The sequence below is a fragment of the Pleurodeles waltl genome, chromosome 1_2 (assembly GCF_031143425.1).
Source record: "Pleurodeles waltl isolate 20211129_DDA chromosome 1_2, aPleWal1.hap1.20221129, whole genome shotgun sequence".
In the NCBI taxonomy this organism is placed as follows: Eukaryota; Metazoa; Chordata; class Amphibia; order Caudata; family Salamandridae; genus Pleurodeles; species Pleurodeles waltl.
Genome location: NC_090437.1, coordinates 212,950,987 through 212,975,973, shown reverse-complemented (window position 1 = coordinate 212,975,973; position 24,987 = coordinate 212,950,987). Strand labels below are relative to the sequence as shown.

Below are 24,987 nucleotides of genomic sequence, written 5' to 3'. Positions count from 1 at the left end.
GATACAGGAGTTGGGCTTTTGGCGTTTCCTTAGCTGTTAATCGAACGCCTAAGTAGTTGTACATATCCGTGGTGCTGATGATAAGTGGCCCCAACCTCCAGAGTAAGTGCTGATGTCTCAGTGACCCACCAAATATTACAACTTTTGTTTTAGTAACATTTGCCTTCATTTTGTTTGTCATATTATAGCTGTGCAAGGCTGTTAAAGCTTTTTGTAGCCCGGTTTTAGAGTTGTCCAACAGGACAATGTTGTCAGAATATTGAAGCAAGGTGACATTTAGATTTCCAATTTTTTGTAGGATCAGATTTGCTTGAATCAGTGCCCGCAACATATCCGCAGTGTATAGATGAAATAATAATGGAGCTAGGACAAATCCTTGATTTAGCCCTTTAGTAGGGGAAATGTCCTTACTGATGGTGGAGTTCAATAGCTTTACCCTGTACAGTAGGATTATTGCCCTTAATAGCCTATTTGGGATATCCCAATTTCTTAGCTTGGTCCACAGTAAATTCCTATCCACTGCATCGAATGCAGCTGTATAATCCACAAAGCAGGCAAACAGTGGTGGTGGTTTTTGGCAGCTGCCTCCTGAGGTAGGTAGGAGAGGGCTATGATGTTATCCATGGTTGCGGAGTTTGCTCTAAAGCCAGTTTGATTTAATGGCACTATTTCCTTGTCCTCTGCCCCGTTTGTAGTTCTTCCAAAACTGTTGAGGCCTAGCCTTTTGCTTCAACATCCAACAAAGTGCTAAGACGGTAATTAGCTGGATCCTGCATGTTTCCTTTTTGTAAATTGGATGGAGTATAGAGCCTCTCCAGCTCATTGGAACTTCCTGCCAGTCAAGACAGGATCAATATAGTGCAGAGAGGATTGGAGACCAAAGCTCATGGTCTTCTTTAAAGATTTATGCAGGGATTCCGTTGGGGCCAGGGGCCCCAGAAGACCTCATTTTTGGCAGAATGGTGGAAATTTCACTTGGCGAGGTTTCAAGGCTTATGATCGATTCAGGTTCATGTGTGTCCAAAACATACTTTAGTTGTTCCGGAAAAAATGAATCAGCTCTATATAGTTTTATTATGTGTTTTATCCATGTAGCTTCATTTATTGAATTAATTTGTTCATCGCTCTGACCCATCTTGTTTTTGAAGTATCACCATAAATCACAATGATTCTGTTTTATTGTCAAGGATTTGATGTAAACTGATTCCTTTTCTGATAATTGACATTTTAAGGACAAGATCAGCTGCTTATTTTGTTTTGTATAAGTTCGTAGTTTTAGCGTTAACTCTTTTTTTGTTATGGGATCTTTTGTTTTGGCTTATGATCTTCTCAATCTGCCAAGTTTCAGCTTACTTTCCCTTATGGAGCGATGCAAGAGGTGCTTTACAGGATGCCATTGAGGAGTATAAGTAGATCCTGCTTGTTTTAAAAGACTGTTGTTGATATCTGGCCATTTGGCTCGAAGTGTGTCGGCCGTCAGAGACATTAGAGTCGGGCCATTTGAGTTAGACCAGGAGGTATAAGCTTGTAGTGCCATGGGATCCCATTTTATTGGTCTAATTATTTGTGAGTCTTCATCCTCCTGCGAGTCACCTATAGACATATGTCCTTCCATGAGCTTTAGATACGTCTCAAAGCGTGTTATGAGCGTGAGGTGCTCGCTGGCATTTGGTTTGTAAAATTTCAAAGGATGCCAATTGGTTGATGGCTTCCTCAGTAGCAAAGATATAATCTAAGGTGCTCTTACACTGAAAGGTTTTGGGAAACGATTGTGCAAAGGAGCTTGCTTTTTGAGAGTGCTGAATTGAAGTGAGGCCATACATGTTGAATAAACTTTGAAGCTCTTTGGTGGCCAGGCACGTTGAGTGGTCCTGATCTGCAGTTGTTCCTAAGAATCTAAGATTAACATTTCCACTTATCATAATATTGTGGTCTATGTGGTTGCAAAGAACTTCGTCCAGGGAATCTAGAAGTTGAGCCATGTTTTCTGTTCTTGCTTGACTGAAGGTATTAAAATAAGGATTAATTATGAGATTTTTTGACAAATAACTGTTTAGTGTAGGAATTGCTACTCTTATTATTTGTAAGAATTATCATTGGGTACCGTGCTGAATTTCAAGCGAAAACTGACATTTACGTAGATCGTTAGGCCGCCAGAGGGTCTCCATAAAATATTTCTTTCTATTGCTAATTGTTGTATTTCGTGATAACCTGGAATAGCCACTGGAAGGGTTAGCCAGGTTTCTTGCAGGCATTGTATATCCGCATTGTTTAATAACTGTTTTGCTATGTCGCAGTTTAAAAGTTGCTTCAGACCTGCAACATTCCAAGAGATAATTGTCAGATGATGTTTACTGCTCTCGGGTTTGCTATTGTTGTTAGGCATATTGTTGATTTGTTCCAATAGAGGTGGAAGTGCTCCCATTTGTACACCTTTCGTCACTCTGTTCTGACGACACTTTTCTAGTGTAGGTCATTGGGTTGTTATAGGCGCAGAATATGGAGAGTTTGGTGTCCGCTCATCTGTCTTATGTTGACTTGCTCCTTTCAGAATGCTGCAGGTGTTTGTTTTTTGGTGCTGAGCTTCACAAGGTATTTTTAGGGGGTAGGGATACCCCATTCCTCAAAAAGCCGTTTGTTTTTCAGCAACATTTCCGCCAATGCCATAGAGCTTAAAGTCATGATGGTGGATTCTTGATGGGTGCTGTGCTCAGGTAGCACTTTGAATGCTATGCTTTCAATATTGTCTGACTCAATGGTAATTGCATCAGGAAATGCCTTAAACAGCCTTAGAAGGTTTGATCGATTAAAAATGTCGTGGTTGCCTCCAGAGCTGTATTGGGGTGTGACGACTAACTTGATGGTAGCAATCATATATTGCTCACTCAACATCTTTTTGCATTCTTGGTTTCTTCCTGCTGAAGGTATCCAGTTGTAGTGCATTGAATAATTGGGTCGAAGGCCCTAGAATTTCCAGGATGTAATGTGGAAGGCCGAGACTAGCCTCGGCAGGAGCACCCAGTTTGTTTTTCATTGGTGATGTTGTAAATGGGCCCATAAGCTTGTTTTGTGTTATACTTATCGCACGGTGAGGACAAGCTTGGGCCAACGATTGGGTCATTTGATAGACTGCTGGTTGAATAGCTACATCAGCATGGGGTGCAGTAAGGTCTATGCTAGTGCTCTTCTTTTTGTGTATACTGGCTTGGGCCAATGGCAGCGTATGTTGATTGTCAAATGGTTGCAGATGCTTATGTGTTTCATCAATGTTTCTGTCTGTCTTCCTGAGTTTAAAGATGGGATATGTGCTTTATTCATCAGGGATAGGCGCTGAGTGTTTGGTTCTCTGCAGCGCCTAAAGTGAGTATCTTTTCTTTTTCTTTTTGACTTTTTTTAGCCTTTTTCTTGCTCTCTTTGAGAATAGTCTTGGCCGGACTGGGGCACTGATATTTGAAAGATCATTTGATGCAACTTTACTCTTCTCTGTTTCTGTTTCTGTTTCCGAAACTCGGTGGGATGAAGTAGATTAATGCTCTGAGTTGTTCATAGATAGGCACATGCTCCCTGACTTTTAAGTTGGTAGGCGGGTTGTCCAACTCAAGTGGCAGAGACATGTGCACGCTAGAATTTATTTGATCAAGATCTATCGGTGGAACTAGATTAACTTGTCTGGCCAACACTTTGGTGGTCATTATGATCATGGCGGTCTGGACCGCTACACCGGCGGTGGCGGTCATTACTGCCAACGGTATGGCGGTCATGACCACCATATTCTGAACACATTAGTGAACTTGCTGCAAAGCAGTCAGTTCACTACCACCCACTGCCAGGCCAGATTCGACTGCTGGGCCGAATGTGGACACATTCGACCTGGCGGTGGAGGCCAGACCGGCGGTGGGATTTTGATCCCATTTCCACCAGGGATTTCCTGGTGAGATACCCCGCCAGGTAATCCATTCCCGTCACCTGTATGTGACATGCCAGGCCCCCCCTTGCCACTACACCTACCCACCCCCCCAGCCCCTAGTTCCGCTCCACCCCCACACCCAAAAAACCGACCCCCCAACCCACCACCCCAAACCTCATGTAGACCCCCCAACTCGACCATCACCATTCCCCACCCCCACCCATGCCTACAGGTTCCCCCAAACCCCAACTCCCCACATCCACATGCACCCATTCACCTACATGCACACACGCATACATGCACTTAGACACACATCCCCCACACACATACGCTCCCCCTTCCCTTTCGACAGCACTTACCTCTTCCTTAACGGTGCTCCGGGAGGGAACAGGCTCTGTGGATGCTGCTCCGCCATCATCGCCGCCTCTCCGTACACCGCCACGCCTATGGCTGTTTCATTACAGGCCTGGCGGTGCATGGACTGACGTGGCGGTGAGGGTGGAGTAGCATCCACCCCCGCCACCGACCACCAGCATGGCGGCCCTCACTGCCATCAATGGCGTTAAGGCTCCATGCATCATTATTTTGGCGGGGTGCCGGCCGCCGCTACCGGTGGTCTTCCATTGACCGCCAGCACAGTTGGCGGCGGGGCATCCCGCCAAGTTCAGAATGGGGGCCTTTGTCTGAAATGAGCACCTTACCAGATTTTAAACTTTGCTGGGCTAATTTCCATTCAGTGATCATGATGGTCAAAGCTTCTGGTAAGGATGTCAGTTTATCCACTAATGGCTTGCAAGCACATATCACCGTTGTGGTGTCAATGCGTAGCCCTTTTTGTTCCAAAACTATAAGCTTTGTTTCTATTTTATTGATTGGAGTGGCCATTGCTTGTATCAGATCCAATTGCATTTCTAATTTATCTGATTGCCAGGTAAGAGGGTTAATTGTTGCTGTCAGAGTTGTGTTGATTGATGCCAATAATTTACCCTGAGCTCTGCAGGTTTGAGTTATTGGAGAAGTTGCCTTCATCTGGGCTCCTGAAGAGTCAGACTGTTTTAAGTTATGGAGTCTTTTAGCGGCATTGGCCATCTGTCTGTTTTCGGCAGTAGTGTGTGGAACTTGTTCTTGCAACAGCTGTACTAATTGTCCCCTGATGTGGTGAGGACTGGTTCTTTCGGAATAAGGGCTGCTTATTTGTGGCACAGAAAGGAGTGCGTCTGCGGAACCGCAATCCTGATTATCTAAAGCAGAGTCAATGAAAATGACACCTGGGGGCTAGTCTGGGTAATATAGGAGGAGTGGAAAAAATTACCTTTACCTTGTTTGTGCCAATCTTCTTGGTGTGTAATTATTTTCATTAATGTGTTATCTATGACACTGTTTGATGATATTTCTATAATTGTGTCATCCCTAGTCCAGATCGATCCATTCTGGCCCAGGCCCCGACCAGTTGCAGAGTCTTGCATTGACATTTTATTAAGATTTTGATTATTCTCTGTGGTGGGGGATGTTCTAGTAGTGATGAGATTTGTGTCTGTGCTTTTATGAAAAAGTCCAAACTGACTTTTTTTGGTTCCTTTTGCTTGCCCAGTGTTGATGTTGTTTTTACTGTGATCTTATTTAACTGAGGTCAATCACTATTTTGTACTGGGCAAGTTGTTGGCTCTCTGCCTGTTATTCCAGCTGTCTCTCCCACTATTTCTCCAGTGAGATTTTTGACGTAATTGGGTTGCGGCCCCTGTTGTAGCATGAAGGGGTTGAGACGCTGCTGAAGCATCCCAGTCTGAGCGCTGGTGTTGTTATAAGGACGTGATCCTCTTTGAATCGCTTCCTTTGATAGGTGATTGATGGTGTTCTGTGTGGCTCTACAGATGAAAGACAGGTGTTCCTGGAGTGCCTTGCTACTGCTTTGATAGATCAATGGAAAGACAATAGGTTACAGATTTTTCAAGCATGCAGGTGTGGATGTAGACTTGCTTGCTTTGGTTTTGGCATGGGCCGTAGCTGAACTAGTCTCTGAGTTAGTCTCTGTTTTGCACTCCTTTGTCTCTTTGGGCTCTTTAGGCTCTTTAGACCCTTTGGGCTCATTAGACTCCTTGTATTGCCCTTAGCATTGTGCGGGCTGGGCATAATTGTGTATGTCTTGCTGGGACTCTCCGTCTGGACTAACCTGTGATTTTGAGTGGTCTGAAAATGGCTCTGATGGAGCTTAAAGCTTGGGGTTGTTGGTACTACAACTGGCGGTGCAGTGGTGCAGTGGTGCTTTGGTAGAGTTTGATAGAGTTTACTAGAGAATCTGCTCCTAACTAGAGAGCTTTTGGTGCTGTTTTATATATATATTTTTTCCTTTTGTGCATTTGAGCGGGGCTCTCCCTGCAAGCCGTGCCCTGCGCTAGCTGGGCCGCTTCCATGGGTTTCCGGGGCTTCATTCTTGGTGGGGCTGACTACAACCTCCATGCTCAATCCTCAATCTTTTGATCCTTTAGTGCTCCATGTGCTCCACTTGCCGTGCCATGTGTTTCACTTCCACTTGCCTTGCACCTTACTCCTTACGTCTTACGCCTTGCCCTCGCTTCTTGCTCTCCAAGAGTCGATGCTTCAAATAAACAGAAGTTTGCTTACAAGTTCACTTATGAGGGCTCTAGTTGCTCTAGATGCTTGTAGGAGCTTGTGTATGATTGGGTCGATGCTTATGGATGCTTGTGTATGCTTGTGTTGATATTTGTGATCAAAATGCAGACTGCACAACAGCACCACAACACAGCAGTACAACTATCAACAGTCCACTAGTGAGAGCTTGTGGATGCTCGTGAAAACCTGAGACAATGCTTCAGTCGTTACTGCAAGAGGTAGAAACTGGGACGCTTGATGTCCATCCCCCTGCGTTGCTCTGCCCGCGTTGCGTCCACGACCAGGTCCGGGCCCTCAGGAGTTCTCAGTGGTTCTCAGAGGGGAACACTCACAGGCCTTTGCGCTCCATGTGCCCCTGAGTATTTCCCCCCCTCACTCACCTCGTCCACCGTACTCCCCTGAACCATACTCCTTGGGCCTTTGTTAGGCACTGCAGGGCTCCCCCCCGGCCCTCCGTGTGCAGGAGCGTAGGTGGGAGGGTTAATAAGGGCTGAGGCGCCTGGGTGACTGGGGGTCAAAGATTCAAGGTGCTCCGAGCTCCAAGCTCCAAGCTAAATGCCCGGCACCGCTGCTGGTGAGTGTCGAGACTACACCCACCACGCTTCTGTGCTTCAGCATCACTGCGTCCCTTTGGCGTTTCCGAGTCAAGGTATCTCCGGCATTCCAGAGTCAAGGTAGTCAGTTTACACCGTAACCAAGTAGAGACCCTCACTCTATTCAGGATAAGGGAGATACACAGCTCATATAACCCCTGCTCACCCCTTTGGTAGCTTGGTACAAGCAGTCAGGCTAATCTCAGAGGCAATGTGTAAAGTATTTGTACCAACACACAGAGTAACACAGTTAAAACACCAAAAAAGGACTTCATACCAGTTTAGAAAAATAGCCAATATTTATGTAAATCAAACAAGACCAAAGCGACAAAAATCCAACATACACAAGCAAAGATATGAAATTTCAGTGAAAAGTAATGCAGCACAGGTAAGCATGCGTCAGAAAAGCAAGTGGTGCGTCAATTCCTTACTCGCAGGTGAGTCTGTGTGAGAATTCTTTCTCCGCAGGGGAAGTGAGGCATTGGTTTCCAGACCAGCAGCCTCGGGTCCATGCAGTGATTTTGAAGATTTTGAGGCTCAGGGACAATGCATGGAAAATACAGAGGCATGGCAGCGATGAATCCGGGCTGAGCTGGCGGTGCCCCAATTTTGCTGTCAATGTGTTGATTTTTCAGCCGCGGTGCTGGCGCTGCGTCAGTTTTTTACCGTTAAGCTCCGGTGCATGGATTTTCACCTTGGGTTCATCATCTTCTCCTTTTAAGGGCCTATGAACTGGGTGTGGCACCACTTGGCAGGGTAGGGGTCTCAACCAGAGATCCCAGGTGCTAGCAAATGAAGTCTCTGATGGCCCTGACACTTCAGAACAGGGGGCAAGCTCATTCCAAGCCTTTGGAGAATTTTCAGAAGCAGGATACACAGCAAAGCCCAGTCTTTGTCCTCTTTAAGGCAGAAGCAGCAACTGCAGGCCAACCCAGCAAAGCATACACAGCAAAGGGGCAGTACTCTTCCTCCAGCTCTTCAACTCTTCTTCTTGGCAGAGGTTCCTCTTGATCCAGAAGTATTTTAAAAGTCTGGGGTTTTGGGTCCACTACTTATACTCATTTCTGCCTTTGAAGTAAGCAAACTTCAAAGGAAAGATTGTTGTTCACAAGCTCCTCCCTTGCCCAGGCTTAGCCCCAGACACACACCAGGGGGTTGGAGACTGCATTGTGTGAGGACAACACAGCTCTTTCAGGTGCAGGTGTCTGCTACTCTCTCCCCACTCTAGCCCAGGAGACTCATCGGGCTATGCAGGACACACCTCAGCTCCCTTTGTGTCACTGTCTAGAAACAATCCACAAACCGCCCAACTGTCAGTCTGACCCAGACGTGGATTCCACAGACAGACAGAGGAACAGAATGGTTAAGCAAGAAAATGTCCACTTTCCAAAAGTGGCATTTTCAAACAAACAATCTAAAAACCAACTTATTAAAAGATGTATATTTAAATCATGAGTTTAAAGACCCCAAACGCCACATCTCTAATGGCTTTAAATGGGAAACTGCACTTAATAGATATTTAAGGGCAGTCCCTGTGTTAAGCTATGTGAGAGATAGGCCTTGCAATAGTGAAAAACAAATTTGGCAGTATTTCACTATCAGGACAATATAAAACACACCAGTACATGTCCTACCTTTTAAATACACTGCACTCTGTCCATGGACTACCTAGGGCCTACCTCAGGGGTGACACATGTAGTAAAAGGGAAGGTTTCGGCCTTGCAAGTGGGTACACTTGCCAGGTCACATTGGCAGTCCAAAACTGCACACACAGGGCTACTCATATGAGTGGCACAATCAGTGGTGCAGGTCTGCTAGTAGCATTTGATTTACAGGCCCTGGGCACCTCTAGTGCAGTTTACTAGGGACTTACTAGTAAATCAAATGTGCCAATCATGGTTAAACTAATCACCAATACAATTTAGACAGAGAGCACATGCATTTTAGCACTAGTTAGCAGTGGTAAAGTGCCCAAAGTCCTAAAGACAACATAAATTGGTTGGAAACAATAGGAGGAAGGTGGCAAAAAGTCTACAGATGACCCTGCAAAAAGGGCCAGGTCCAACACATGCATACTAGTGTAGGTGTACCAGATGTTGTACAGCGCTGTTGTCACACATAACTACACTGATCTTCTGTGTGGCAAGTACACACAGATGTAATGTGAGTGTTCTGATGTTTACTGTGACTGCGCACATAACTTGCCTACACGCTGGTTGTGCTTATATGTGTTGGTTCACATAGGTACACAAATTAATTTAGTCATAATCCTATGACATTGTGGGAGTCATTCACGCATATGGCAAACAAACGTTTTAGTATATGGTACATCAACCATGTTGCTGCTATTGGTGGTACATTTTGGGCTTGCTCCTAATCTTCCACATCCTCATTATCCCATCCTTCCTGCTTCTCATTTTCATTGGGCCATGAAAACATTTGTCTATGCAGAAATATTCTGCAATATGCAGCACACTAGTATTAGTTTGGAAACCATTGTTGGTGAGCAGAGTAATTGGCCCCCAAACATATCTTGACTTCTGAAGTAGTTCTTGTGTACACTGTAATTCATGTCCACAATGTACCACATCCTGTGTATGACATGAATATGGCTCTGCTGTGCTTCCGTATGGGTGTTTATGACGATTGCTCACCCACAGATGCAGACCATGGGCCTGATTGCGAGTCTGGTGGTCACAACTCGGCCAGACTTGTGATGGTGGTTGGACCGCCGTGGCTGTGGTGGTCCGACTGCCACATTACAAGTTTGGTGAGCGGACTGCCAACTGACCACCGTCTCCTCCAGGATTCAAGATCTTGATGGGGTGATGGCAATCTTGGTTGTAATCAGCCAGGGCGATGCTGAACTCAGTGCTGTATGGCTGAATATAACCTTGTTCTCTGCCAGCCTTTTCATGGTGGTTTACCCCACCATAAAAAGGCTGGAGGAGAAGAAGTGTAGGTGGCCATTGGGGGGGCCCTTCACTGGGCATGATATGGGCAGTGCAGGTGCCCCCTTTCCTAGCACTGTCGGATGACAGTGCGCATTCTGAGGTTGCTGGTCGGTCCCCTCTGTGCTACGAGATAACACTCAGCTTCTTTAAGGGAGCTGAATGCTAACTCGTAGTACTGTTCCCGCCAGTCTGACCAGTGAAACACTCTATTACAAGGTTTCTGTTGGTCAGCCAGGTCAGACCTGTGGAAACCTTGTAATAGGTTGGGGGGATCCACCACCATAGTGGTGGCATCCTCCCCGCGAGTTTGGAGGGCCTATGTTAGGACCGCCGAACTCGTAATCAGGCCCTAAATCCTTTGTCAGCTGTACATTGGGTAGGGGTGTGTTTTGTAAATATTCATGACAGCTGACAACCCCACATTCATATACAAATTGTTCTATATCCTGATTGACTCATACACTTTGCCAGCAGTATTAGAAGTGCAATGACATTCTTTTGAATAAAGGGAAGAAGATTATTGATTTGACTGACATTGTGCTACACATACAGGTGTACTGTCCTCTATGATACACTTACTATTTGTAATACATGTGAGTGCAAATGCCATGAATTTGATGAGTTGTCACCAGTAAGAAGTGTATTTTGGACATTGATTAGTCAAATATCCCACACTGATTTATTGTCTCAATTTAAGACAACTATTTTCCTACATTTGCATAAGGGTTGGGCCTAATAGATCACACACTGTTAAGATCTGTCTGTTTTTCTTATTTTACCAACACTTATTTGGTTGTTATGTGTGTTTTCAGTACAATGTGATTGTTCGACAGGCAATGCAAACATAACACACCATACTTTTCAGAGATCAGTGCATTGTGTCTGGTACTTTGTGGATGATGACAGTGTTCACACTTGATTGATAACTGTGGCATACTTATGGTTTCCTGGATGTGGGTGAGTTGTTTTTACTGGAACTGTGACATAAACCCAAAGACATATGTTACATGTTATAATTTTGTTTGACATTTTGAAGCACTATCATACATTCACAGACTTGTACTTATGTGAAGAAATTCTGCACAATGTGTGTGCATCTACATGCACTTGCAGCTGTGTTTTGTATGTCGCCATCATGAGTTGGCTGTCACGCTTTCTTCTACCTTGGTTCCTCTGGTTGCTCATCTCCATCCCAGGGGACATTTGTGTGCACACATATGTTGTGCAGTGCAAAATAATTTTACAGACCGGGTGTGGGGTGAGGAATATAACAGTCTACCCCCAGAAACATCCAGGCAGTAGATCCGGGCCTTGGGCAGGCCAAAGATCAGCTCCACAAAATTACATGTCCGAATGTGGGACTGCTTTTATGCCTTCTCTTGCTCAGTCTGTGGGTTTGCAGTTGGGATCATTACCCTCTGCTGGATCCCATATACTTGGTAAGTTGAAATGTAAAAATGTACAGGATAATTGTGTTGGTCACGGTGGACACATACCAGACATGGCTGACACAGACCCTCACAAGGGTCCTTGGTCATCTCCAGATGTTGTTGTTGGCCTACATTACATTGGCACAGACATTTGTGTGTACAGTATTGTCCAGGGGAGCTGACATAAAGCCATCCACACAGTATGTACTCACACATACCAACTGAGTGACATGGTGTCACAGCTGCCATTACCCGATCCGTGGTTGCGTGTTACAATCGGGGGACGTAGTGGCCATGTGTGACAGATTTGTGAACAATTTCTGCACACAACACATGGATCCTGAAGACTTGGGAGTGGTCCTCTGCAGTCCAGTTACACAACTTCCTGCACTGTACGTAGTCTCTTTGATGGAGACTTGGTACACAATATACTTTGGGCCTCGGTGACCTTATGGTTTCTTCAAAGTTGACTTCCACACAAGTGGCCTACCAAGTGCACATTCACATTTGCATTATGGGTTGTAGTGGTTCTTCATTGCCAGCAGGATTGTATTTTTGTGTGCAGGTGCACCTTCTAACCAATGCTGCTGCCTCAGAGGCATGGTGAGTGATGAATGTGTGTAGCATATACATCACACATCTGACATGGGTGTCATTTTGATGAGTATTATTCATTTGTACAGTTAAATGTCACCTGCCCATGACCCGTGGTTGGTCACCTTGCACCTTGTTCCTGGCGCGGGAGCCATGACAGCTGACCATGTGTGTTACATGGGAACTCCCCCCAGTGGGCATGGTACACCTCCCTTTCACAGAGTGATGTTGGTCAGATTTTCTGCCTGCCATGCATTGCTGTGGGTTTGATATCATGCAACCTCCACAAAACTGGCTTGCAATGTGTTAATTTGTATGGCAGGGTGATTTGCATTACATATGTAACAGGAATCATGGCACATGTATGGGGAACAGGCCTCATCCTCAAGTCCCTATCTGTGCAGGCAGACAGTGAACTGTGTATTCTGTCCCCCATTTCTATTTTTATTGTGTCTGTTAGGTACTTACTGTTTGCTTGCGTACAAGTAGGCCATTCCCATATTGTCCATCATGGAATCATTGTTTGATGATTGAGTGCCAGAATATTAATGCAGCATGCACACTGCCGGGTTATTTTGCCAGCACATTGATGATCAACCCACAATGGCCTGGACTTTGATGGAGTGTGTGTGTTTCCTGTTGGTGTAGAGACGGGCAGATTCAGCAAGGGGAATGAGTTGCACATGCATGCAGTCCATGGTACCCAGCACATGTAGGAACCCACCGATGGCATAGAATCCTTGTTTGATCTCCTGCTGAAGTTGTTGAGTGTTAGAGAAGAGGATGTAGCGGGGTGTCAGCCAGCTGATGGCATCCAGGACAGTGGATAGGAATGAGGAGAATGATGACTGAGAGATTCCAGCCACTGAGGCTGCTGTTGCCTCGAGGACCCTGAGGCCAACATGTGTAGCACAGCCAGGAGTGGAGGGATGTTGGTAACCCTGTTGACTGTTGCTTATAGTGTTGGCGCAATGAGGTGTAGCAACTGTACGATGGACTCCATCCCCAGATGGTAATGGGTGATTACCTCCTCCTCCTTGAGCCCAGTTAGTGAGGCACACTGTTGATATATGTGCCCTGTTAGACCTGACAGCCTTAGTGTGGTCACCCCTAACTTTTTGCCTGCCTCCCTCCACATTTTGGACACTGTTTTTGCTGGCTTTTAGACTCTGCGCACTTTATCACTGCTAACCAGTGCTAAAGGGCATATGCTCTCTCCCTTTAAACGTGGTAACCTTGGATCATACCTGATTGGACTATTTAATTTACTTATAAGTCCCTAGTAATGTGCACTATATGTGCCTAGGGCCTGTAGATTAAATGCTACTAGTGGGCTTGCAGCACTGGTTGTGCCACCCACTTAAGTAGCCCCTTAACCTTGTCCCAGGCCTGCCATTGCAAGGCCGGTGTGTGCTGTTTCACTGTCACCTCGACTTGGCATTTAAAAGTACTTGCGAAGCCTAAACCTCCCCTTTCTCCACATGTAAGTCACCTCTAATGTGTGCCCTAGGTAACCCCTAGAGCAGGGTGCTGTGTGGGTGAAAGGCAGGACATGTACCTGTGTAGTTTACATGTCCTGGTAGTGTAAAACTCCTAAATTCGATTTTGCACTACTGTGAGGCCTGCTCCCTTCATAGGCTAACATTGGGGCTGCCAACATACAGTATTGAAGTGGTAGCTGCTGATCTGAAAGGAGTAGGAAAGTCATATTTAGTATGGCCAGAATGGTAATACCAAATCCTGCTGACTGGTGAAGTTGGATTTAATATTACTATTCTAGAAATGCCACTTTTAGAAAGTGAGCATTTCTTTGCACTTAAATCTTTCTGTGCTTTACAATCCAAGTCTGGCTGGGCTTGGTTGACAGCTCCTTGTGCATTCACTCAGACACACCCCAAACACAGGGTACTCAGCCTCACTTGCATACATCTGCATTTTGAATGGGTCTTCCTGGGCTGGGAGGGTGGAGGGCCTGCTCTCACACAAAGGACTGCCACACCCCCTACTGGGACCCTGGCAGACAGGATTGAACTGAAAGGGGACCTGGTGCACTTCTTAGCCACTCTCGGAAGTCTCCCCCACTTCAAAGGCACATTTGGGCATAAAACAGGGCCTCTGCCCTACCTCATCAGACACTTGCTGGAGAAGAAACCTGAACCAGAACCTGCATCCTGCCAAGAAGAACTGCCTGGCTGCCTAAAGGACTCACCTGAATGCTTTCTACAGAGGACTGCTGCCTTGCTGTTGCCCTGCTGCCTTGCTGAACTCTTGTCTGGCTGTAAAAGTGCTCTCCAAGGCTTGGATAGAGCTTACCTCCTGTTCCCTGAAGTCTCAGGACCAAAAAGACTTCTCTTTTTCATTTGGACTCTTCGTGCGCCGATAATTTCGACGCACAGCTTGCTCTGCGGCGAGAAAATCGCCGCACACCGACGCTGATCGACGCGCCACCTTCGGGGCAACCAGAACTTCGATGCACGGCCTTGCAAGGACAACGCCGCCCGACTTCCAGAGGGGAAATTTACGCGACGCCTGCCGTGAGAACGAGAATTCCACGCACAGCCTCCCGGAACGACGTGCAGCCGGAAAACAAGCCGAAGAATCCACGCACAGACCCCGGGACATCTGGTAATCCCGCGACCTACAGAAAGAGACTGTCCGCGCGCCGGAAAATGACGCACGACTTCCCCGCGTGAAAAATAACGACGCAAGTCCGTGTGTGCAGGGGAGAAATCAACGCACACACCATTTTTTCACGTATCTTCTCTTCTGCGGCTCTTTGCGGAGATTTTCCACTTTAAACCAGGTACTTTGTGCTTGAAAGAGACTTTGTTTGCTTTTTAAAGACTTAAGACACTTTATATCACTTTTCAGTGATAGCTCTACAATTTCACATTGCATCTTTATTCGTTTTGACCTACAATTATCCTGATAAATATTATATATTTTTCTAAACACTGTGTGGTGTATTTTTGTGGTGCTGTGTTGTGTTATTGTATGATTTATTGCACAAATACTTTACACATTGCCTTCTAAGTTAAGCCTGACTGCTCGTGCCAAGCTACCAGAGGGTGGGCACAGGATAATTTTGGATTGTGTGTGACTTACCCTGACTAGAGTGAGGGTTCTTGCTTGGACAGAGGGTAACCTGACTGCCAGCCAAAAACCCCATTTCTAACATGCCCCTTCTCCTGTACTGCCTCTGTGGTGCAGGTGGTGGTGATTGTGGTGGTGATGATGGAGGTGGTGGTTGTGATCTTCTTGGTGCTTAGCTGCAGTAGACGTCGGTCCATGTTGTCCTAGAGCTTGCCAGGTTGACTTGGCCAATGTGTCATTTTTACAACTGGTCTGACCGTTATTTTTTTGATGCATTTCATGAAAATCTTGTAAATACGGCTGTGTCAGTCTGAATGATATTTAAAGAGGGAATGTCTACTTGCAAATCATTGGCGGTATCTGACGCATCCGGATCTGATGCTATGAGAAAATGATGTAAAAAGCGTAAAAGTGATGATAGAGGCTTCTATCATCACTTTGTAAATATGGAGTTAATATTGTGCAAGCGAGCAAGCACCTTGTAAATGAGGCCCTTATTGTTGGTGTCAGGGCTTTTTCAGTTGCCAGCATCATCAAACGGAACCAGGTTCCAGGTTCCACTGGCTGTCCACCAAGAATATCATCTATTGAAATTGAGGAAGGCAGTAAAACATGGTTATATAACAAGAAGCCATGTTCGGATGTACTCGCCCTGTTGAGTGATTAGCAGTACTGTGCCCCTAAGTGACCCTACATGTAAATGCACTTTTTAAGAACAATACAAAGGTCAGTACATTTGCCAGTTTAGCCCTAAATTTAAGAAGGAAAACTCTGGGGCTATGGGCTTTATCACACCTGGTAATTTTTAGGTGCAGGGAACTCTGCACCTCTTGTCATTGTGAACCCTGCATGAAGAGGAGATTGCACAGAGATCATAAAATTATGAGGCACTCATAATCAAGGATTTAGGCCAGGGCCAGCTTTGGCATGGGTGAACTCTACCCAGGCCTAGGGGGCCAGTCTTTAGTGGGGCGCATGGAGCTGTGTGCATTAAGGCCATATAAACAGCAGTGCCCCTCTAACCTTGCTCCATTGATTCCATTTAAAGTGGTTTTAATCCTTCATTTACACGCAGTTGCTGTGTTTTTAACACACCATTAGCTTTCTTCCTTGCCCTCCCTTTTCACATTCATCCTTCCTGACACACACCCACAATTCCTCCACCAGCGTCACAGAACTAACCTGTTGGTGATCCTGGTGACTTAGGGGAAGTCCAAAGATGTTTGTGTTCAGAGGACAACAAACATGCTCCATGCTGCTCTGCCACGGACTGGCCAGTTAACGTAAAAGCGGCCTCTTGCTGCCTCCTTTTATTCACTAGCAGCCGAAGTGCGCCAAAATGTCTTTTACCAGGGAGCTATCCTAGCAAACACCAGCCCTGCGTCGCACCTCACCTGTGCATACTCCTGTGTGACAGGAAGTGTGACTGACTAACAATTACGAAGGAAGAATACTTTGGAGTAACAATAGGTGTGTAAGTGGAAAACGTCAGTCAGCATTTCAAGGTTGTTTGCTTATGAGACTGAAGAAACATTTCATTAATGAATAGCAATTTATTTGAATCGGAAACATCGGTGGGAGGGGAGGGTCAGGCTGAAAGCTTTTGCTGAGATTGCAGACAGCCGCTAATTAAGAGTGTAATATTTCCGCGGATCTGCCACATTGAAATTTTCATGGCTTGTGCCCTAATGAATTCAAACGATTTAATTAAGAATGGCCGCTTTTGTTTCCGGAGTGCGGAACTAGATGACAAGCCGCCACTAGCCATAAAGCGGTGACATTCTGGGGGGGACTGGATGTTTATTTCAGAAATATGCAGAGGGATAAAATGCTTGTGAATTATTTCTTTTTAATCTGCTCACTCGGAATGAAAACATGGCTCCAGTGGCAAACAGTCACTGCACAAACAAGACTGAGAACATTGTAAAGGGTATTAATCATCTTTTTCTTTAGCCAATGTTCACTTTCCAGATGTGATTATTTTGATTCACGCTTGTTCTGCTAAAATAGAGATGTACACTTCAATGTGTTGACTGGCACCCCTCATTTGCATGGAGGAACAGAAGGATTTAAGCTCAAAACTTACTTAAATTTTATCTGAAAACAGCAAAAAAAAAGCATTTTTCATGTGTAACTCAAAAATAGTGAGCCGTCTTCCTGTTTTGCTTGTGATAATTGCATAATATTTATGAATTGTTTTCAGAAGAAAGTTTTTTCTGTTCAAGTTATAGAAAACTGGGTGCCAACCGCCTCTCCCCCACTAAAATGCCTCTCACCATTACCTTGTGCAAAGTTGTGCAAAGTATAATTTACTTGTATAGCTAGATGTCCCTTTAATATTTTAGTGATAACTAGTTGATGCAGCCTCACAGTTTTCACAATCCACTTTGGAGGTTAGTCTTTGGCCCTTATTTAGAGTTTAATGGCTCTCTTGCCTCATTTAGAGTCACTATGCCATCATAAACCCTTGACCTCGCTATCGGTCTGTCAGCAGGCGTCCAAGTCGCAGTGAGCAGGGGTACCTCTCCTGATTTTCATTTCCCGGATCCTCCATGGCAGCCATTGCGGACCCAGAGTGGGGAAAACTACAACCATGTGTAGGACTAAAATTCGGGATACATCACAGGCATTTTCTTCTGAATCAAACTATCTCTTTACAAGTTTACTTTGGAAAAATAAAAAATGAATGCAGGGCAGGGCCACACTTGATGCATTATGATGTGTGAAAGAGAGAGAGCAGAAATGCTCAATAATTACAAAGAAATAGAACCTTTCTGTTTCACCTTGTGCTGTTGCACTATGTGCTGCATATCGCCTATGCACGGACTCTTGATGTCAGTGTGTTTGACTATGTCCACAGAGATCCTGCTAACCAGGACCCCAGTGATTATGCTCTCTCTCCCAAAACTCTGTATTTCATCCCACAACTGGCATACTGGTTCCCCCATGTAAGTCCCTAATATATATTACCTAGGTACCCAGGGCATTGGAGTTCCAGGGGATCCCTATGGGCTGCAGCAGTTATTCTGCCACCCGTAGGTAGCCCATGCAAAGGGCTCTGCAGGCCTGCCATTTCAGCCTGCATGAAATGGGTGCATGCACCCATTTTTACTACAGGTCACTGCACCAGGTCACTGTAAGTCACCCCTATGGTAGGCCCTCTCAGCCCAGAGGGCAGGGTGCAGGTACCTGAGTGTGAGGGCACCCCTTCACTAGCAGACGTGCCCCCACAAACTTCAGATCCATTTTCCTGGACTTTGTGAGTGCAGAATGCCATTTTCCGGGTGTACTGGATATAGGTCACTACCTATGTCCAGTCACATAATGGTAACTCCGAACCTGGGCATGTTTGGTATCAAACATGTCAGAATCATACCCCAATACAGTTGCAAGTATGGGAAGTATGATTCCATGCACTCTGGGGGCTCCTTAGAGGAACCCCTAGCTTTGCTACCACCAGTCTTACAGGGTTTTACAGGCAGCACAGCTCCTGCCACCCCTCAGACAGGTTTCTGCCCTGCTGCTGCATGATCTGATCAAGCCCAGGAAAGCAGAACAAAGGATTTCCTTTGAGAGAGGGAGGTAACACCCTCTCCCTTTGGAAATAGGTGTGACTCACTCAGAAGGGGTAGCCTCCCCAAGCCACTGGTATGCTTTGAAGGGCACAGACCAGCCCACACTGGTTCAGGGACCCCCAGCCCCTGCTCTGGTGCAAAACTAGACAATGGAAAGGGTGGTGACCACTCCCCTGTCCATCACCACCCCAGGGGTGGTGCCCAGAGCTCCTCCAGAGGGTCCCTGGGTTCTGCCATCTTGACTCTAAGGTTGTCAGGGAACTCTGGGAGCATTTGAGCGGCCAGGCCAGGCAGGTGACGTCAGGGCCCCCTCCTTATAGGTGGTCACTCAGCTAAGTGACCAATCCCCCTTTCAGGGCTATTTAGGGTCTCCCTTTTTGGGGGGTTCCTCAGATTCAGCTTGCAAGATTCCAGCAGGATTCCTCTGCAATCGCTGGGCGCCAAATTTATGGAATCCCGCAAGCCGGCGCTCAGGGTGGGCTAGCATCTGAAAAAATTACGTTAGCCGGGTGGGCGTGGCGGTACGGGTGAATGGGATTTTGCCTCAAAAAATAACATAGGCTGATTAGAGGCAAAACAAATGCTTCAAACCAGCTTAGCATCATTTCCCGAAGCAAAACCCCATCCATACCACATGACTCCTGTCTTATAAAAGACAAGAGTCATGCCCACCACCCCAAAGGCCAGCACAGGGGACCAGGGTCCCCTGGGCATGGCCATTGCACCCAGTGCCATGCAGGGGTGCCCATGTCAGGGCCCCCAATGGCACTTCAATTTTTTTTAAAATACTTACCTATACTTACCCTACTTACCTGAGATGGGGTCCCCCAAACTCTGGTGTCCCTCTGGTGTGGATGAGGATCTTCCTGGGCTTGGGATGGGCACCTGTGGGCCCATTCCATGGTGTTTAACCATGGAAATGGGTCCACAGGTCCCCTAACGCCTGGTCTTACCCAGGCAGTAAATAATGGTGCAAAGTAAGCTTTGCATCATTATTGAGCCCCTCCTCCCACCTGTGCGTCATTTCAGCACGGGGATAAATATGGGGCTATGGGGTTAGCACCATTTTTTAGATGGGAACGCCTACCTTGCATCTCATTGACGCAAGGTGGGTGCACGCATCTTAAAAATTGTGCTAACTTCCAAGTTTTGACGCTAGACGTGTCTAGTGTCAAAACATAAATATGGAGTTAAGTTTGCACCAAATTCGTGTAAAGTAAATGATGCATATTTGGCCCAATCATAGTATAAGTATGCCCCAGAGTGTTTTTTTTCATGTGTGTAAGTGCTGTGTAACTACAGTGGTATTGCATAAGCTTTGCATGTCTCCTAGATAAGCCTTGGCTGCTCATCCACAGCTATGTCTAGAGAGCCTGGTTTTTAGACACTGCCTATACTACACTAATAGGGGATACCTGGAGCTGATACAAGTTGTAAGTACCTTAGGTACTCACCACACACTAGACCAGCTTCTTATGGCAACTGACCTAACTCTTTGAAACGCTGTGTTTATGTATTAATGAAAGTAAAGGCTAATTCTATTAAACCTTAACTTCTCTTTTCCGCAGACGAGGCAAATGACCTCTTCTTAACTAGTGTCTTTGTACATTCATTCAGTCCCTTTCACAAGATAAAACGTCAGGCAACCAGTGTTTCACAGGAAGTGTTTAACCGCTTTCAGAAGCCAGAGTAACCATTCGAAACATAGACATTGTAACCTCGATAGGGCCAGTAAGTTCAGTTATTCGCTCCACTGAGATTCACAGGTGCATATGGAATGAGGCACTTAGTTAAACATATCTTTGAATCTGTGTTTATGGCTGTAATGGCACTTCTAGTATCCTTACAAAAATGTTAACCAAATACAAGTTCCTATTTCGAGCCTGACAAAGTAAAAAGTTGACCCATCGTAATTTATGTGAAAATGTCAGTTCACCGCATGCTTTTTTTTGCAGGTTTGGAGAGGGGTACACAGTCATTGTAAGAGTTGCTGGATTGCCTCCAAAGCTTCAACCAGTGGAGGCTTTTGTTGAATCCTCTTTCCCTGGCAGTGTGCTGAAGGAGAAGCATCACAATACTCTGCAGTACCAGCTGCCATTTGGCCTAATCTCGTTGTCAGCCATTTTTAGTGCCTTTACTGAAAACAAAGCACAGCTCAACATTGAAGATTATTCAGTATCGCAGACAACTTTGGACCAGGTAAGGACATGAGTCAAATGTCCGTCTTCAATGTGCGTTTTATTCAGGAGACAGTTTATGCCTTCTCCAGATAACATAGCAAGTAAGCGAATGATAAAAGATAACATACCTGCTTTCGTAATAACATATGTTGCTGTTCATGATTTCAGCTTTGCTTCTTTTGACATCTCCCCTTAAAACTAATTTCGCAAAAGTATGGGTGAAAATGTTGTGTTCTGTAGGAAAACAACTAGGGGCCACATGTACAAAGATCCGGTTTTGCGACTCGCATACTGTGAGTCTTAGTGACTCACAATTTGTGAGTCACAAAACCGGATGAACAACACTGTACTTTACACTGTTTGCGATTCCCAATGAGGTCGCAAATGACCTATCACCTGAATATTCATGAGGTAGGTCGCAATTTGCGACCCGATTGAGAATGGCCGCCCTCACAGGGATGGTGGCCTGCCGGAGACAGCAGACCGCCATGTCTGTGACTGCTTTTAAATAAAGCAGTTTTTTTTTTTTCTTAAATGCAGCCCGTTTTTCTTAAAGGAAAACAAGATGCATTTCAAAATCAAAAATGAAAAGTTTTCTTTTCATTTTTTCAGATCAGGCAGTGGTCCATGGGACCACTGCCTGCTCTGAAAATATATTTTTGCTGCCATTCACAAAGGGGAAGGTGTCCATAGGGACCCCTTCCCCTGCTAACTGCAATTGTTTTGTGACCGCATACACGGTCACAAAACAATCCTGCATTGCACTGCGACTCGCAATTAGGAAGGGAACGCCCCTTCCGAATTGCGACTCGCAAACCTATTTTGCGATTCAGTAAATAGATTACCGAATCACAAAATAGGCTCTGTACTTACCAAAATGTTTTTTTCCTGTCGCAAATGGTCCGATTCTGCAAATCGGGCTGTTTGCAACAGGAAAAATGGTACGTACATGTGCCCCTAGATCACTAGAGCATCCAAGTCAAAATCTTTCTGAGGTATTGATTGCTTATTGAATTTTGTTTCATTTATTGTACAAAACCCCACAAATCAATTGCTTGCTAGATGAACATTTGTGTAAGATTTGTAAGTGGTTAGTAAATCCTAGGAACCATAAGATTTGGGCATGATTGTTTACACATCCCAAAGCTTAAATCTCTGTTTGAGATTCAGAAACATATTTGATTTCCTGGATTTCTTTAGAGATATTTCAGGACTTTCTATTGCTATAAGGCTTAAATGATGTAGGCATGGGACAAAGTGGATGAGAAAGAAGGATTTATAGTTGAAACGAAAGGGCAATAAGATATTATATAAACACTGAGTAGAATAAGGAAACCAAGCAAGCAATAACGAGTTTAAGTTTGCTTGGTAGGTGACTTTTTAGTTTGATGGCTTCCTTTCATTTGTGTTCCCTTACGTTTGATTTGGCGATTCAATTGTTTTATTTGTTTTTTGAGGGGATTAGCCATTTTGTTTTAAAATGGCACTGATCAAGAGAATACACACATAACATTCGGTAATGTCTGCCCAAGCAATGAGATGGTTACATTGATCCCTTTTTGTCACCCAAATATGGACAAGGTCCTACATTGCGCACCGGTGGATGATGGATATTTCAGAATGTTGTGGTGCTCTTGTGGCTGTGAAAAGCTGGGAAGGGCCTCAGCAATAACATGGGGCCATTGGCACTTGAGGCAGAATGTGCTGACGAAGGCTAGATTTGAGAGGATCTAGAGTAATTTAAGGGTAGAAATATTTCTGAATTGCCTTAAGGAATGTTTGTTGCAGAAGCCAGATAGAAGGCAATTATGGAGTGAAGATCACTAGTCAGAAAGGGGCCTAATATTACCCGTCTGTTCACTAGGAAAAACTTATGTTATTAAACACCTCCAGAGCTGGCACTGAAGGCTTTATGAAAGGTATCTCTGCCTCCAGAGGGGATAAATGCACGGTGTGGCCAAGGTCTAGCATCCTTCCCATATGGTTATTGGAATATATTGTTGTGGTGCGCAGTTTACCTCCTGTATATTGATTTAGATGTATGTGAGAACGTATGGACTTGTCAAATGCAGACAAGGAAACTTCTGCACAAGCTGTGTGGCTCTATTGGTTCTAATATCGCAGTCCAACCTATACAAACAGCAGTCAGGCCATAGGCATGATAAGTATAGTATATGCGGGATCATTATCCAGGTTGAGATAATTTAGCTATCATTGGCCGTCAATATGCAGCAGTAATTAATCAATAAATCCAGCAATCGAAGTCACACTGATAGGAGCCAAAGGAGTTCAAAATGTGAGTACTTATTTTCCAAATAAAGAGAATGACACAAAAGAGTGACTTTCATATTTTGTGTTACGCACTTTATGTGGAAAAACTATGAACACGACAGATTCAAAAAGGCAAATTCAGAAATACAAAAATAGAAAAATATAGTAAATACATAGATGTTCAAGTGAAAGAACTGTCAAAACAACGAAGTCGGAGTCGGAGTTTGCCCACACCCAAGGTATTACCCTTCTCCAGGCAGATTCAGTTACTTTGCCGCCTCATAGCAGCACAGTTAGGGGCAGATTCATACTTTTTGCTGCAAACCTGTGCCAATGCAGGTTTGGGGCAAATAGTATAGTGCCGGCTAACACCATTCCATGACACCGTCCGGGCACCATATTCATGGAATGGCGCTAGCCGGTGCTAAGGCCCTCTTAGCGTCCTTGTAAAGGACGCAAACAGGGCTGGGGTGGTGTAGAGGGAACCAGGGCTTCTGGGCCAAATTATGGTGCTACACTGTTTAGAGGCAAAAAAAATGCCTCTAAGCAGTGTAGCGACATTTTCTGGTGCACAAGCCCCATGGACATGGCTCCTGTTTTAGTAAAGACAGGAGCCCAGCCCATCACCCCAATGATCATGCCCAGGGGACGGATGTTCCCTGGGCATGGCCATTGGGGCCAGCGCCATGCAAGGGGCCCTAAATCAGGGCCCGAGCGGTGTTGGAAATAAAAAAAATTAAATACTCACCCGGACTTACCTTGGATAGGTCCCCCATCCTTAGATGACCGCCATGTGTGGGTAGGGGTGGGTGGGGACAAGGATGGGCACTTCCGACCATGGAAATCTGCCTACAGGTCCCCTACGCCTGCCCAGACCCAGGTTTTAAATAATGGCGCTAAGCAAGCTTAGCGCCATTATTTAAGGCCCCCATCCCCGTGCTGGATTCTAGCAAAGGGGGGTAGATAAATATGGCGCAAAGGCCATATCGTCCTTCTCTGGACAGGAACACCTACCTTGCATCTCATTCACACAAGGTAGGTTTTCCCCTCCAGAAAACAACGTAAACTCTATAACTTTGGCGCTAGATGTGTCAGTATTAAGTTACTATTTAAAAGTTATATTCAGTGGGAGAAAGTCATATTTTTGCCCTGATCACCCCCACTTTTGACTTATACTAGTAGTTATTAACTCTGACAGTGCCCTGGTCTCTGCTAACCAGACCCAGGGACATGAAAATTAGGTATAATTATAATTGGCTATGACAGCCTACCTCTAGGTCTCTAGTATATATTAGTGCAGAGAGCACAAGAGAACCAGTGGGTTTATTGCTCTCTACTGTGCACTGCTGTAGTGACAGCTGTCATTTTAAAGACAGCCCTGCTTTGCAGGATGCTTTTAAAATTAAATTATATGCACTTTGGAATTAAAAGTACTTCCAAAGTCTCAAACTACCTTATTTGTACATATGTCACCCTTGAGGTCTCTCCTTAATGCCCCAGGGGTAGGGTGCCTTGTAACTATAAGCAGGGACATGATAAAATATGTTTTATATGCCCTGGTGAGGGAAAAACTGCCACTGGAAAACTATATTAAAGTATAATTTTAGCTAGAAATGGGCTACAATTCCCATTCTTGGACTCCAAATAATAGTTAGAATGAATCGAACATTTGTCCACTGTTAGATTTATTGTAACTAACACAGAAAGGAAGTGTTAGGGCTTGCTTCTCTGTTAGGCCAAAATCTAGCTCTCCAACTGC

At 45.2% G+C, this 24,987-nt stretch overlaps 1 protein-coding gene across 3 annotated transcripts in view; it reads left to right on the top strand.

Moving 5' to 3' along the window:
* The window catches only part of LOC138299526 (phospholipid-transporting ATPase ABCA1-like), a 2,649,159-nt gene that overhangs the window by 2,531,836 nt on the left and 92,336 nt on the right, over positions 1-24,987 (top strand). For all 3 annotated transcript variants that reach the window (XM_069237840.1, XM_069237822.1, XM_069237830.1), the window contains one exon: positions 20,733-20,976. In XM_069237840.1, coding sequence (XP_069093941.1) covers positions 20,733-20,976 — 244 coding nt within the window. The remainder of the gene's footprint in view (positions 1-20,732; positions 20,977-24,987) is intronic.